The sequence below is a fragment of the Danaus plexippus genome, chromosome 11 (assembly GCF_018135715.1).
Source record: "Danaus plexippus chromosome 11, MEX_DaPlex, whole genome shotgun sequence".
Lineage (NCBI taxonomy): Eukaryota > Metazoa > Arthropoda > Insecta > Lepidoptera > Nymphalidae > Danaus > Danaus plexippus.
Window position 1 is genome coordinate 7,850,450 of NC_083544.1, and position 16,878 is coordinate 7,867,327.

The following is a 16,878-nucleotide window of genomic DNA, read 5'->3' on the forward strand; positions in this document are numbered from 1 at the left end:
CTCAGAGTGGGTTCACCGAGCGCTACTGAACGTACTCAAGGAGTTCGGGAGAAGTGAAACTAGAGATAGTTATAGTTTTTTTTATTTAAGTCGATACTTCATAGAATACTCATTTGGTATGACCAGCGTCTCGTATCAGCGAGAGCTCAAAACGGCCACCAGCTGCCGCACCGCGTGACTTTTAATAAATACGGTTTGTTTTTTTTTTTTTAATAAATTATAATCATCTCACACAATGGCACTACTCACTAATCAACTAGTATTAATTAATTAAATCTAAACAATAATACTTTATACAAAAATATACATACTCGATATCATTTAATACATCTGTAAATATCGTAAACGGCTCAAAAAATATACATGTATCTAAACTAATCTATCTTTCAGAAAAATACAGAATTTTTTGAAAAAAAAAAAAAAATTTTTTTTTATATTCTATGAACATATTTATTTACAATCTAAATGAAATGATTTCATTGAACATATAAAAATAAATAATTCAAGTTCCGACTACCTCTGCTACACACGGAATGCTCGCCACACCTACCCTCACGCGGTTTCAGTTTGCGCGTTAACTTTTTTGAGTGTCTTCGTCCGGCCGCTGAAGTAATCTTCTATTTCCTGCAGCGTCCTTCCTTTCGTTTCTGGTAAGAATATGTAGAAGAACACCATACCTGGAACGATTCCGTGTTGGAGTCGGGAAAGATATGAAAATCAAATACTGCTCCTTTGTGGACAGCGACTTGCTTTACCTATCAGTCGGTCACAAACGAAGAGAGCAACAAGGAACTCTTATAGTTGTTTAACAAAAATCATTTTTAATGCCATCTTCATTCATTATAAGCGAGGGTTTAATGACCATGCAGTGAAGAAAAATCAATTATGTGCTATAAGAATGACTGACTGACTGACTGACTGACTCTCAGACTTTTATAAAAGAGATTATTATCGAAAAAATATTTTATTCCATAGAAGTTATTTCAAAATTTGTATGTATATATGGTATTGGTACAAAAAATTCTCACCAGCTATGGACATGGCTCCATACAGTCCGAAGGTTCCGTAGTCGTTGAGCGCGTGCTTAAGGTACGGGAAGGTTTTGACCACAGTGAATATCGACAAGTGGGCGGCACAAGTGGTCATACCGCCGATTATGCCGCGGACCTGGCCCACACGCGAGCGGTCAGTAAACGTACTTCACTTATCATATAGGTTTAAACTGTTATAGGGACTTTATGTTACAGTAGTCCTTCAGGAAACATAAGGCATTGAAGTGAACGAAATTATTGACGTATCAGAAGTTTGAGGAGCGGAAGATTGGTCGTAGATATTAGGAATTTGGACCATTTTAAGTGAAATTTTGTTAAAGGTGTTAAGAAAATTTCTTATTTATAACTGTAGATATACTATCTAAAGATGACCAAGTTACTGTTAGCGGACAAAGTTTGTATAGCCATAGTAATTATATGAAATTAAGATTACCTGTGTGGGGTAAACTTCGCCGATCATGATCCAGGGTACGATCAAGTACCCCAGGGTACAGAAGACCGTGAAGAGGTAAATAGCAGCGATCGGTATCCAGGAGTGTTGGGGGGGGATGTTGTTGTTGTTCCAGTACTGGACGTAGTACATGTACACCGACAGAATTATCATAGTGGATCCGCAACCGAAGGCTGTACAGTGAGCAACAAAAGTGATATCAGAATTTATATTTTTTTCTGTTTGTCGTGAGTAATTATAGTATCTGTGTAAGTGTAGACTGAGTTGAATTTAATTTGATTGATCTATATTTTACACAGTATAATAATTTCAGTTAAAAACTTTCATTAACTAAGTGGGAATTATTTACAATTATAATTTATTATTATTAATAGATAATTAGTTTATTTGTTCCTGTCTACAAATTTGGAACTTTTATTTAATATGTGATGTATATATTACCAGAGACGAATGTGAGTGGACGTCTGCCACATCGCCTGCACAGAATACAACCGACTACAGTGAACACCACACGCAGCACGCCCATTGATATCGTTAGATAATACTTGTCCAAAGACGCGCCCGAGGCCTAGGGATAATACAATCAAATGATTTTTTGCCTCATTTATAATTTATTGATTATTATAAATTAATGAGAAGAATGTTATGTTTATTTCAATGAAATCTTAAAACTATACTAGTTTGTGAAGTGCAAGAGATAATAAGAGATTATTGATTGTAGATGACAGACAGGGCGACAAACTGAAACTTTTATATCGCGTGTTCATTGTAACAGGAAAATAAAAATTAAAAATTATAGTGTTATTAAGATATGTACTGGTTAATATTTAAAATAGTGTAAGTAAAGCAAAAATACCTCAAAAACTTCAACGGCGTAGAAGGTGATGGTGTTGACACCACACCATTGGTAAATGAAGAAATACAAGGCGAGGATACCGAAGGGCTTGAGAGCTGACGGGGACAGCAGAGCCTTTATTATCTCCTTGGACGTTTTTAAACTGAAATATCGTCATGCGGCTAGAAATTAACTTCAAACAAATCTATAATTATATTATCAATAACATCTATAATAAATTAAATTCAAAAAAAAAAAATGCATAGAGTAAAAATGAACACCCTGTGAATACTTGGTTGAATGATACTATCTAGCTGAATAACAATGTAATTAAAATAACTTCATCATCTGTCACAATACAGTTCTAGTATCTATGTTGAAAAACCTTTTATTACACGGCTGCTATTAAAACTCTAATCTAATTATAGTAATGGCAACACATTCATTCTCGTGACAGGTTAATAGTGACGGCAAATGTTATTGAAAAAAACAATCACAAAGCGTGTTGTTTATTGTTAAGCAAATTTGTTAAGGACTGTAATAATATTTTTTGTAGGACGATATAATTAGTTGTGCATGCTTTTAAATATATGAATAATAATAAATTTCATTGAAACTAATATTTTTGCGGATTACTACGCTTTATTTTATTATTTTTTAAACTACATACCCGCAGTTTCGATTATTTGCAGCAACCGTGATCACGGTTAGTAATCCGCGTAGGAACAATAAAATACGCTAGTAATCCGAAAAAAAAAATTTTTTTTATTTAAATGAATACTCGCGAAAGTTTTAGATCTAATATATGTTTAATGTATAAATAACCAAAATATCTTAATGTCTACTCACGGTTCCACATGATTTTTCTCTTTGAAGGTTATCATCCTGTCTATCTCGTCCTGCAAGTTGCAGGTCGATCCTCTCAGCTTCGCTAGCGAGCTTTCAGCTTTGTCCTTCTTGTCCTGAGTTAAGAGATAGTTGGGCGTCTCCGGCAGCAGAATCATTCCTAACAGAGACACTATAGGAACTATAGCGCTCACACCGGCTAATACATTCCATGTCGTTATACTGCCTATAACGTACTGTAATAATGAAAAAACACGATATTTATATTAAGAATTAAAATAAAATTAAAAACTTTTAGTTAGAATCATCATTATAAGTGTATTGCATTTTGTCCTAAACGAATATCAAATAAATCCATATAACCCGGGTTTACACTCGCGTACTAGTCGCGAGACGGAACACGAGCCAAAGCACAAGGGGACAGTGTAAATAGCCACTGCAGGGTAAATTACAAACGATTCCAGTCTCAATGCCCTCGTAATAAGAACGGTAACGTATATAACGTGTGTCTTGAAGATAATCCAACATATATCTCGGTGACATATTTTTAATTATAATAGATTATAATAATTCAGTTGTATTCAATAAACGTTCCTACATCCAAGTCCAAGTTATTTTTTTTTCTCGTTCTCTCCACCGCCAATCGCCATTACGAACGCAGCATCTCGTCTATGACGCGTGTATCTGTTGTTATCTAATGATTACCTTACTTGTTTGTTTTGCCGGTAATTCTAATTTTGCGTGAATAAACGTGCCTGACGTACGATTAGCATTTATCACCGTCTGATTAATATCGCACGAATGGCCGTTACTTAACACAAACGTAAATAAAGTTCGATTGAACTTATATATTAAATTATCAAATCATATTAGAGAAGTGGACTCTAATAACAAATCATTAAAATAGAGCTATAGTATAGAATATAATAATTTAAATGTTTGATATTGTCATTCATTGTTAGCATGGTCCTGGTTAGTGTGAAGCAATTTTAACATCGAGAAAAATGGATGCGAAAATACGAAAGTTTAAACAGAGTACGTAGTTTTATCTATGTGCGTACTAATTACGAAAATCTTACACAATAATCATGAAAATGATAAATAAAAAATTTATTAGTTACTAATCATAATATTAACATATGAAGCGATAATTTTATAGCAATTTATAAGAAAATTGCTCGACATGGAATTTAACACAGTCAAAGTCTGTATGGATATGAAGTACAAAAAGCTATTATTAATATAAAATGTATATAAGACAACACATTACCCACACTACCACGACTTTCACACACACATACGTTAAGCCGTGAAGATTGCTCACTCTTCAATGAGTGTGTTGTCACTAAATGTCATTTCTATTCTTGTATTGAAGTGAAATAATCAACTAATGATGGTCAGGTATAGACTGTTTGGCGATTGGCGATATCTAATACACATCAAAACCAGTTTGTATTATATGTATGTTAAATTCAAACGCCTGATACTATTCTCATTCCCATAATAGTATTTTGCGTCTAAAATATATTTTCCATAAAAGTGTTTTGTAAATCAACAACAAACTATAAATTATGCATATTGCTTATAATTGGCTTGTTTAATCACTTATAATGTTCCTTTCAAGTGACGGTTCGAATTAGATAAGCAAAGAGTTATCCTTCATATTGTTTTTTCAAATAAGTTTTTATCAATGGAATCCAAATCACGCTACATGAAATCTCTCGCACTGTTTATTGGAATTAATTATACGCTAAGAATTAATGTTTCAAAGAAGTACTACTTACTATAAAACTTGTTTAATAAATAATTAAAAATATTCTGCAACCGGAAGAACTGTTTTCGTCCAAAATGTCATAATAAATCATCATTGTTTGCAAATTATATTGACTATCTATAAAAAGCACATAATCTATTTGATAGATAGTGTTTACGGATTAAAGATACTTTTATAATAGGTAAATATTTACAATACTTGATACGGTTTATGCAATAGTTTTTCAGTTATGCTTGAGAAATTGAATAAATAAACATATTTTATATAATTTTAAAAACTTAATAAATCTATAGCAATAAAAATTATATCTGAAAAATTTTTTTATAATATTATTAACTGGCAACTTTACTTTGAAACGTGCCCATGTTTATCGCTCGTGTAAACTTATTAAGTACCGTGTTGTTATAAATTTGTTAACGATTTGTTTGTGTTGACTGATCCAAATTAGGTCTGAGTTTTATTTTAAGGATTCGCGCTAAGATATTTCTTTGAATAGAAAATCCATGTTTAACATTGAGAATCCTGATTATATTATAATAAAACTACCTTTCTATGCTAAAGGGTGCAAACGAGCACACGGCCTACATGATGGAGGTAGTTACCTCAGTCCGTGGACTTTTTAATGTTATAAGAAGTAGAACATGTTACCTACCCAGAACATAAGCACATAAATATTTTCACTAAGCATTTATCCGTTATCCTAGATCAAAACAATAATTTAGATACAAAATAGTTACAAGCTAATAACAGAAAGGCCAGCATTCATAGTTTATTGTGCTGCAAAAATTTTCCTTCATTTATACACACCTGTATGAGCACCCCAGTAGAGACGCCGACAGAGGCCAGCGCTCCCAGCATTCCTCGAAGGTGAGGCTGTGACACTTCACACGTGTACACCCGGGCCGGGGCACCCACCATTCCAGATCCCAGGCCTATTAGTAGTCTACCTATCATGATGAAGTAACTATTAGGATGATGTAACACTACTTTAGGCCTAAGTCATCGCAAATTTGGTGATTACAGCAAATTTCATATTGGAAGGCAAAGATAAAACAAGGGAAGTTATTAGAAATAGCAAAGTATTTTAAACAATCCCATAACCGTACCGACATACATCATTGGCACGTTTACAGCTGATGCGACCAGAATCCATCCTATGATGAGGGGCACCTCCGATACGATGAGTGTTCGTCGTCTACCGATAGCATCCATGAGATAACCGCTCAGTATACAGCCGATGGGAGTGCCCGCAGAACTTAAACTGGCTAGAAATAATATATTCAACTTAAAACAGAGCAAAATCCGCTAGCTTCATAAGAAGCAACTGAACGATAGAATCTCCCTAAGTTATTCTACATGGTCTAATTTATTATTGTATATAAATGACATTATAATGACTTACCAATCCAACTAGCTTCATTTTCTGTTACATGTAAACTTGAGGTTTCACTCTTTAACTGAGGTAGTGCTGTTGCTGAAAACCCAAACGCCATACCCGTATTAATGGTACCCAGGTTGGCTACAAACGCTGCTACGATCTGTTTGAAAGCCTTCCCTCGACCTTCCTTTCCGGGTTTGACTTTTTTCACTGGTATAGGTGTCTTAGTAATCAGCGGCGGAGGGCTGGTTTGTATGAACGGCTTAGATTCACTCCTGGAAACAAAACCGATAATCGTAGTTTTGATAGAACTCACGATTGATATTACCTTAAATTTGTCATGAGACACGACTCGATATTGTAAAAAAACTCACTGTGTTTTAGTTGATATGAAAAACTTTGAAAAATATAATTCAATCAAAATCATAACACAGTGGTCTGTTTAAAATAGAATTTGGTATCCAATCATTTATTAATGACCATATTATATGTATATTATTATCTGGAAACGGTGTAGCACTTCTTCCGCTACGAACCAATTATCCATACTAATTAATAAATCAAAGAATTAATTCATTTAATTCTTCCTACAAAATATCTAGTTTTTAAATGTTCTAACTTCAGGAAATTATGATTTTCTTATGGCATGACATGTTTTTATCTGCGCTTATTACGTCTGTAAGTCTGGGATGGCGATACGAGTTGTAGGATAACAGTAAGTATAAACACATTATGGCTCAACAAATCCAACGCTACTTATTATGCAGGGCTCAGATTATAGTGTGTAACCGAGAAAAACAAAGACATTCACCGGTTATTTGTGGTAATACTAAAATATATCACGGTATTGTTCGTTAAAATATATATTGCGACTCGTTTAAATAATTCAAGCAATAGCTATTTTCAAACTAGCATAAGATAAGGCTTGTGAGTGTGTGTGAAGTGCTATAAGAGTCTGTTTTAAGTGTGTGTAATGTTTATCAATTCATCCTGGGGAATGAATACCCACTTTATTTAGACAGACGACATTAGTATTTGTGTTTAATGATATTGAACTTCAACATTCCGTTAAATTTTAACAAAAGTTTATATCTTTGTCTATCTCATTTCTCTTATATATAAATCGTTACGTTCAATATAAGTTAAACGTATTGCAAATTTGTTGATATTTAATACACCGTCTTACCATCAGTTTGCCACGTCAAACTAAACGCAAAATTACCAGTTTTTCATTAATATATCGTAGTTGATACTATCATTAAAAATGATCATGAATGTAAAGCTGTCTGGGTGTGGTTTTACAATGCAAACTCGTTAAATACTGGTTAGTTTACCAGGGGTTTGCGAATAGTCTACATATAATTATTGATAGATAAATAAAATAACTTACACATAAAATACATATTACACTTTGTTATTGTTAGTATTCTGAATTGTACTGTTTATCAAACAAAATGGACGTATCCGAAAAATATAAATATTTCCTCAAATATACATACAAAAAGCATAAATAAGATACCTGTACGTTTACTACAACTTGTCAAGGTCGCGTCGCGACACATACGGACTTAAATAGTATTTCATTCATAAATCGTCGCCCATCACAATATAAACGAAAGTTATTTAGAGAAAAATAGGAAACGTTTAGTATGTAGTGTGACTTGTAACTTATACTAAACATACATACTGATGTCGGTCAAGATAACCTTCAAACCTCGATGATTACCTTTTTGCAACAAAATAATTTTTTTTTGGGGCAAGTTTTATATTAATAGAATTGTTCATACGTAAACAAAAATCTATAATTTGATGTATTTTTATATTAAAATATTAAGTGTCTTGATTGTCTAGAGTGCTAAATAACGGTTTTGTACGAACTAATCGTACCTAGTATATAGTTAATACTGTGGACTAAGGGTTGTGGCGAAATTAAAAAAAAATACAATTCAAACCATTGAAAAAATAACAGTGTATTAATATAATCCCATAATACAAGTTCTAATGTCAATGACTACTTCTAATGTCAATGACTGTATCCATTAAAAGCAGTTATCACTATAAATTTTATAATTAACACTTTATCGTAATAAAAACAATATATTGTTGCTGAGAATAAATAAACTAACAAGATATTATATATGGGTATAAAATTTTCATAAATTTCGTGTTAAAACCCGAATGAAACAAAATTTACACTTATAATTTTACACATGTATATAACCTTAAAAGTGTAGTTTCTGTGCAGTCTAAAACTTTTCTATAGAGCAACCAAGAGCAAACTATTAGTCTGAAGGTGAATGTATAAATAAAATGATGGATCAGCGTCGACAGTAGGCATAAGAAATAAAGATAAGGTCCGGCTTAGAATAGTATAAAGACGCCTTAGAAACCATAAAATCAAAAAGTTACTTCAATTCAATTCAGCAATATTAACTTCATCGACAAATTCATTTCCTACATCTGACGGTAATTAGTTGCTTAAAAATTATTAACAAAATTAATAACAATATTTACTTTATTCGTCCAAATAATCTGCTGAAATTAAAATAAATACTTAATTCTGTTTAAATCCTCAATTATAAATAAAAATAATAGTAAATAAATAAAATTAATTGTGTCGTCACGCAAGAGAACAATTGCTTAAATATTTACTTTGAATGGCTTCCCTTAAACACGTCACACTCGATCTCGTGATAGATTTAAGTTCATTACACATATACAAGTGATTTATAAAAAAGTGTTATATAGATACATAAACAATACATATGTATATTATAATTCATATGTATATTATATTTTTAATAATATATGGTCTATTTAATATAGAAAGACATTTCTTTCTACGTATAATTTCAATGTTTATTTTACTTCTTTGATATAACAATTAAAATTATTCAACGTTATAAATATTTATATAAAACATATAAAATTAATAAACATTGATTAAAAAATCATGTTTATTTCCTATCATTAATATTATTTTAAAATATTCAATTCATAGTGCCTTTTTTTCCCATTAAAATGTCTTTCTAATTCTTACTATAATTGCAATAAAAAAATATTTTATGTTATAAAAATAATCAGGAAATATTATAATTACATATATAAATATATATATATAACTTTTTCAACATTTTAAGATAAGATGAGACATAAGCGTCCAAATTAAAACCTCGTATGAAAAGCCAATACAATGTAGTAAAGTTATAATTCTAAATAAGTAAATTAAGAAATAAGGAATACATTAATCTGAGGAAAATATTCACTAAAAACTGAGTTACCTATTGACTTGTAATTACATTATTAAATAGTTATAGCCGTCTTGACCAACATCGAGTAAGCCTTTACACTCTACATTTATAGATGGGACATGTTTTATTGTCTTCTTAACCTTAATTGTATACAAATATCTCGAATTGGCCTTATTCTAGATTCGCCTTATAAATTTTAATACCAAAACCATCAAACATTCTTATAATTAATATATAACATTCTGTGGGAACTCACCATTAAGAATATAGAACGTCCTCTTGTTTAGTTTGTATAAATATTGAATAATGATAACTAAAGATATAAGTGAACAAGAATAAAGAATTATCACTCAATATATATAGACGTTGTAATTCCTTACTAATCATGTATAATATAATGTATGTATTATTATAACTAGGGAACATTTACAAAATAACATAAATAATTTTAATACAAATGTTATTTTTTAATTCAAATGAATTCATATTACAAAAGTATTGTGATAAATTAATTTAACTGACGTATTACGTTCACATAAGATATATTTGTTGGGTAAATTATCGATAGGTACGCGTTTAAAAGACAGGAAGCTAGCAATAATGACAGCATTTACCAATTGCCCTACCTAATAAACAACGTGGAGAAACGAAACTTGCGATCCGAAAAAAAGTCGCCACACACAACACCACAGAAATAACCACAGCCATAAAAATAACATTATAAATAATAATTATCATTTATATCATCGAAAAAAAAATAGCTCTGTCTTTATAATATATATAAATTAAGATATATGATAAAAATACGTAAAATTATACGAAGAAAAAAAACTATTAAATTTTTTTTTAATATTTAAATCCCCAAAAACCTAAAATATATAAATCAATACATAAAAATACCTTCATATGTATACCGCTACCACTAGACTTTGAGACAGTTCTATCATTTACGAGAGTTTTTTTTATCAGACGGAACCACTCAGCATTCAATGGATTCACCGTGCGGGTGCCGGGTCCATGTCGTTGCAGGGAGAGGAGCTTCAGCAGTTCCTGGGACTTGCGACCCAGGTGTAGGTTTAAGGGGCCCCTACCTAACGCGCGTTAAACGCTCACCTCATCTGTCCAAGCTCCTCTCTCTCTATCTAATCAACTATCTAACTCGAAAAATTCTGTACTATTTAAAGAATCAAAAAACATGCTCATAAATGCTAGAACCACCCTGACCCACTACGAATCCCAAACCGATAACTCCGTAGAACCCATACACCTTCTTTGTTCCCCACCAAAGCTGTACTAAGAAAAACTTACATAGAGCCGTAATTTGGAAAAGTATCTTCATACAGCCTGACATCGTCGCTGCACCTGCTAACATTACATCTTAACATTGAACACTTTGAATGTTTGAACATTTTAAACATAGTTTGATTTAATAAAAGAATAAACTATATCTAGGAAATATTAAACAGTTATCAGATCAGAAAAAGCATCAAACATTCAGCATTTTTTTTATTATAAAGTATATTCAATGTTATACAGACATCAGTCGTCAAATTGATCCAAAGCACTTGTACGTTTGAAATTTACTCATACCATCCAGTTTCCATTAAACAATGATTAATAGCATTGTAATTGTCATTACCAAATCAACACACACACGATGGCTGTATTTGAACAGATTATAATATGTTATTCGTACTTCTTAGTTAAACCTCTTTAGGTTGAAATAAAAAAACTACAGGCCGCAAATAGTTTACTGTATTAGAAAATAGATAACGAGACATGTAAAACTAAGAATTACAAAATCAAATTATTATGTATATTAATACGAAAACTGTTATAATGATATTCAATATTCCAATGTAAATGTTACAAGAACCAGTCTTTAATTCGTAATTTAAAAAAAACACATGGCTCGTGCCACATGACTTATTATAAATTCTAAATAAAATTATAATTAAAACTGGTTTTTAAAGAATTTTAACAAATGAGAGACTTAAAAGTAAAATCCAAAATAAGACGTCATTCATGAAAAAAAGAGATAGACAGAAAAAAAAAATCTCTTAAAAATTTATATATATTTTACGTAATAATAGTTTTATTATGTTTAATGAGATTATAGTTCTATGACGAAGTTTCACAGCCTCTCATGACTTTAGCACAACGCTATCACGAGGGTTGGTTAATTTTCGTTTTCGTTGATATTAAAAACCAAAGAAAAAATAACAAAAAAACATATTTATATTACTAGGATTATGGTACGTAAATTATTGATAAAATCGATAGATATGTCACAATAAATAGATTAAACAGCGGAATTGCATACAGATTAGTGCAACAGATAGTTATACGTAAATTCTTTTATTTTGATTATATATGGTAGAAAAGATGAATATTAAATTTCACGCTTACCAAACACGAATGCCTTTGATGTTGATAAGATAGTGAGATTACTGATGACTGCATTATAATGTCACACGCGAATAACATGATAGACAGGGCTACTACATTCCAAATTATCGGCAATAAATTTATCGAATATCAATCGTGGACAAACAATCCCAATATTGGGGAAGTATCACTAATACATACATATTAGGGGAAATTATATATAAACTTTTTAAATACGTGATCACAGACTGGAAAAGAATCATTGTTTGAAATTACTCCGTTGTGAAGAATAAAAAGATAGTATTCTAATTTAGAAAGTAGAAAAAAAATACATTTACATTGAATTCTAAATGCGTATTGTCAGCGAATTGTTTTAGAAATTGATTTATACAAGAGTCCTTATTAAGCGACAAAAACAATATAGTCATTTACGATAGTTATTGTTTGAATTAAAAAATAAATGAAATATGAATTAATAGACAAAAAAACACATGAAAGTCAATTTATCTTTTGCATGATCTTCAGATTTTAACAAACGATTACACCCAGATATAAATACACATAGGTATATATAATTATGTACTTTCGAAAATTCGATTGTCTTAATATCATTATATTGTATACCTACATGGTTCACTTAATTTTATATAAGTTAATATTTAAAAACTAAGTCATTAGCACCACACCTAAAAATATTCAACATGCATTTTTCACGGCATACCCTAGAAGCGAATGTTGATTTGGCAACAAATCGGAAACGGGTATAAAAAACCACAAATGTATTTAAATCCGTACATTTTATTACTTACATTTTAATGAATGAATTCTAAATATGTCTAGTCGAATATTAATTTATAATACTATTATTATATAGTGTATAATAACGGAATTTGTATAACTAGTTAATGGATTTAATATAATAGATACAATATAACGAGATTACACGTGTAATTTATACGACAGACTACAGTTATTGGCATTCAAACATGAGGGTTGAGTTTAACTTTTAATTATTTAATGCTTTATTTACATTAATATTTTTTTTTTAGTTGAGACTGCAACTTATTGCCATTATTATTTAATTAATGTTATTATTAATATGATATATTTTATTTAATATTTTGTAACAACTGACGTTTAGGACTGTAACATTGGCCATGTTCCAAATGCCTTAACCTTGCACTCTGAGACCAATACGTACTGGTATAGTCATCATTTCAGTTTTTATTTTAATCGTATCTATGGAACTTGTATAGTTTAAATCGCTAAAAAAGAAGGCAACGATTCGGTTGTGTTCGACTTTAACTATTTAAAAAAAATGTTGTATTTTTTTTGTTTCCAACTTTTTTTTTTAATTCTCATATCAATTTCATCAAAATGTTATTGATAAAATAAGAAAAGATTTTTGTTCTGTCATTGTTTTGAGGACGAAAAATATTACGTAATAAATATGCTATGACTAAAGAACTACACAGACTCACAAGTCACACAGAAATATTAAGAACATTAACCAATTGATATTTACCCTACATAATAATGAGACATTTTTTTTATGTATACCGCTTCAATAGCATAAATTATTATGAAATTCTAATTTGAACTAATTAATAATATAATTGGCAAATGTTTTCGATATTATCGTCACCACATAACAAGTCTGAGGCAGCACATTCAACACGTGATACTGTAGAGTGATAACGCACCTTTGTTTATGTGTCTTTGTCTGATGTTTCTAACAGAAAAGTCTTTATACCAAATGCTTCAAATCATAAATATTATATAACACTCGAATACACATGTTTTTATATATAAGATTATATTCGCATTGTTTACACTTTTTATTTATCACTTCATGTATTTTACTATATTTATTTTTTATTTCTTTTTACTTGGAATATATGGTAACAGTATTTCTCACCGGTTGTATAACCGGTTTTGTTTTTGGAATTTTATGAATCGAAAAACGGTTTTAAGAAAATTTTTGGTAGAATCGAAATCCGGTTTTTAATATAGACTGTTATATTTGTTTGATCTCGAAAATTTTATAATTATCTCATAATGAAAATAATATTCTTATAATCATAGTCATGTTATTTCATTACTAATGCATATATAGATAATAACGTTGTGAAATGGCGATACGGTGAATCTAAATTTAGCTGCATACAGACTAAAAAAAAAACTATAAAAGATTTAAATTATAATTTAACAATCTGTGGACATCGTAATTTAATGACACATTCGCAGTTGTGTACAAACAGGACTGTTTATTCTGATAAAGACAAAGTAAATAATCGAAACCCTACTTCTCCATATCTATGTAGCTCAAATTTTTATTATAGTACACCAAACATATCAAGATAAAGATTTATTTTAACAATATCATCATTATAAAATACTTAAAAAAATATACACAGCACTTCAATTAAATAACATAAAACTATATTTACAATATCAAGTTTTAAAATCATCTTTTATTAAATGCTAAAATCTAAAAATATATTCAAATATGTACAATTCTTGAAAATGTTAGATGCCATTTTGTGAATGTATTTTATGAATAACTTTTATATATAAAGTAATAGATACTCACTTTTCGTCTGCCATTTTGGTTTCACTGAAATAAAATGTTCAGAATAATATCACAGGAAGAGCTTAATTAAATATTAAGTAATATCACATGAATTGTTCACAAATCACATAACGAAGGACATGCATGCATATTGAATTTCACATGCGTCCTTCCCCTCCGACCGTCATTTATGTACTGGCAGCATGCGCATGATTTCCAGCATAATATAAGAATTTTATACCAACTATCAAACCCCGTCGATACACAAGTTTTCCCGCCAAAGACTATGTCAATAAATTCACGTGGTTTATACGTAGCACAGATTATATAATATATATTGTCGCATGCAACAATTTATTATATATATTTTTATAACAATTTAGTTTCATTTCACAAATAAGCGGTGTGTAGGATCAGTTTAGAAGTATTTATAAAAAGTATAGCAAATTGTGAATATTTTTGTTATTAATAAGTCGATAAATAGAGTTCAATATTTTGTTCACTAAATGATATTGACAATAAAATATATACAGGGAGAAGTCATATTTATTATAATTACGAGAAAAATTTATAAATTTGTAAGTAATTTCTTCTTCATTACAATATAAAGTTTAAAACAGAAATTATGTTTCTACTAAATATAATATTTAATTCATTATGGAGGTTAAAACTAACACAGCTAACAAGTACCTACCTAATTAGTGACCATATATTATCACCTTATTGTACTGAATTCATAATAATTCAAGACTATATTGTTCTATTTCTTCAACTTTTATAATTAAGATACATTAGATCAGTTTTGTTGGCTACACGGGTTAATATATCTCCTTGAAATGACAATTTTACTAATAATTTTTAATTTAAAAGCATCTTCATCATATATTAAAAAAAACACATTTAAAAAAAAATATTTTTTTATAATGTCTTGCTCCTCGATTGTACAAAGTATACTGAATAGTGCCGGATGAAATTTTGTTGCAAAAAAAACACATATCATTAACTTCAACGTAAGTAGTGAAAATTAGACTTGATATACAAATAATATTTAATGCTGTCAGATATTCAGATCCCACTGACACTTTGATAGAATGCATTTAGTATCCTTACCAGGCGTTTGCAACCACAATCTAAACGCAACAATTTCTGTTTCTCAATCACATCTTCACGCATGACAGTGTCAACGTATCTAAGTAAATGAAAAACTACGAACTGTAAGTATTCAGTTTGACGATTCAAACTTGTGGTAAGTGTTTGATGATAATGATAACTTAATATGTCATAGTAACGATTATATTACGTCCGTACGTCAGTTGACGTGAAGTATATCGAGTGTAGTTAATCGCACTACTCGTAATTTTTTTTTAATATTTTCAGCTTTCCTTTTTAGCAAATTTTTAATATATTGAACATGTGTCTTATTTGATATATAATGTTTTATATAAATTGAAGTCCGTCATGTTATCTCACGTAAATTTCAAAGGTGAAGCTTGTATTTGTGATGTGAGTGTGTGTGTTTCTTTGTCTTAAACATTAATTATTCATTGTAATCAGGAAACGATTAGATGATAAGTCTCTCAAACAAATTGCTAATTAAAACTATCAAATTAATCTTATATGATAATGTAGAGGTAGAATTTATTTACCATTGTTCAGTTTAAATTTCTTTATACAAAATCCGGTAAACTATTTTTGTTTTTAAAGCTTTTTATTAAACATAAACAGACATTAATCAATTATCTTTAAAATATCAGCAATTAGGAATCCTACATTATTGGATAAAAAAAAACTGACTTGTGGAGCATTAAAAACGTTTGTTTATAGTTAATAATTAATTTCACAGACATTATTTTATATGATTGAAGATTTATAAGAAAGTGATTTATCGTTTCGGAGTTCAATTGAAATATAAAGAAAGATAAAATAAAATACAACCAAGCAAAGAGTAAGTATTCTCTTTGTAAAACACAAATAATTACCTTTGTCCTTCTCACTTAACTTTTAAAAAAATTTGCTTAATAAAGATTAATATTTTTTTGCAATACCGGTAAACTATATTTGAAATTTTTAAGATGATTTTTTTTTACATATTCTTAAATCTTTACGTCCACCTATCACATGTCGCATTACAAGCGGCCGCATAGTAGGTGTAAATTAAAGACTCTCGCCAGAGCATCCAAGGTCATTATGGAGATAAAAATGAATCGCTAGAGCTAACCGTGTAGCCTTATATTTATGATAAATTCCTTATTTTAATTTGCAGAAGCAATTGCAAATTTATAATTGGTTATATTTTCTTGAAGATTTGACGAAGCTGTTCATTGACATAAG

General features: G+C 30.0%; 1 protein-coding gene across 2 annotated transcripts; it reads right to left on the minus strand.

Moving 5' to 3' along the window:
- Window positions 1-66: 66 nt before the first annotated feature.
- Window positions 67-14,751, minus strand: LOC116765557 (facilitated trehalose transporter Tret1-like). Of its 2 annotated transcripts, none has more exons than XM_061521920.1 (10): window positions 14,569-14,751; window positions 6,361-6,611; window positions 6,065-6,223; window positions 5,766-5,905; window positions 3,188-3,420; window positions 2,360-2,501; window positions 1,945-2,071; window positions 1,486-1,676; window positions 1,029-1,167; window positions 67-677 (listed from the first exon to the last, which is right to left on the minus strand). In XM_061521920.1, exons 1-10 carry the CDS (start codon window positions 14,580-14,582, stop codon window positions 553-555), a joined length of 1,521 nt encoding a protein of 506 aa, XP_061377904.1. In that variant the 5' UTR covers window positions 14,583-14,751; the 3' UTR covers window positions 67-552. The 2 variants fall into 2 exon arrangements, with proteins under 2 accessions (XP_061377904.1, XP_061377903.1); XM_061521919.1 differs by lacking the exon at window positions 14,569-14,751 and adding an exon at window positions 10,896-11,011.
- Between the last annotated feature and the right edge of the window lie 2,127 nt (window positions 14,752-16,878).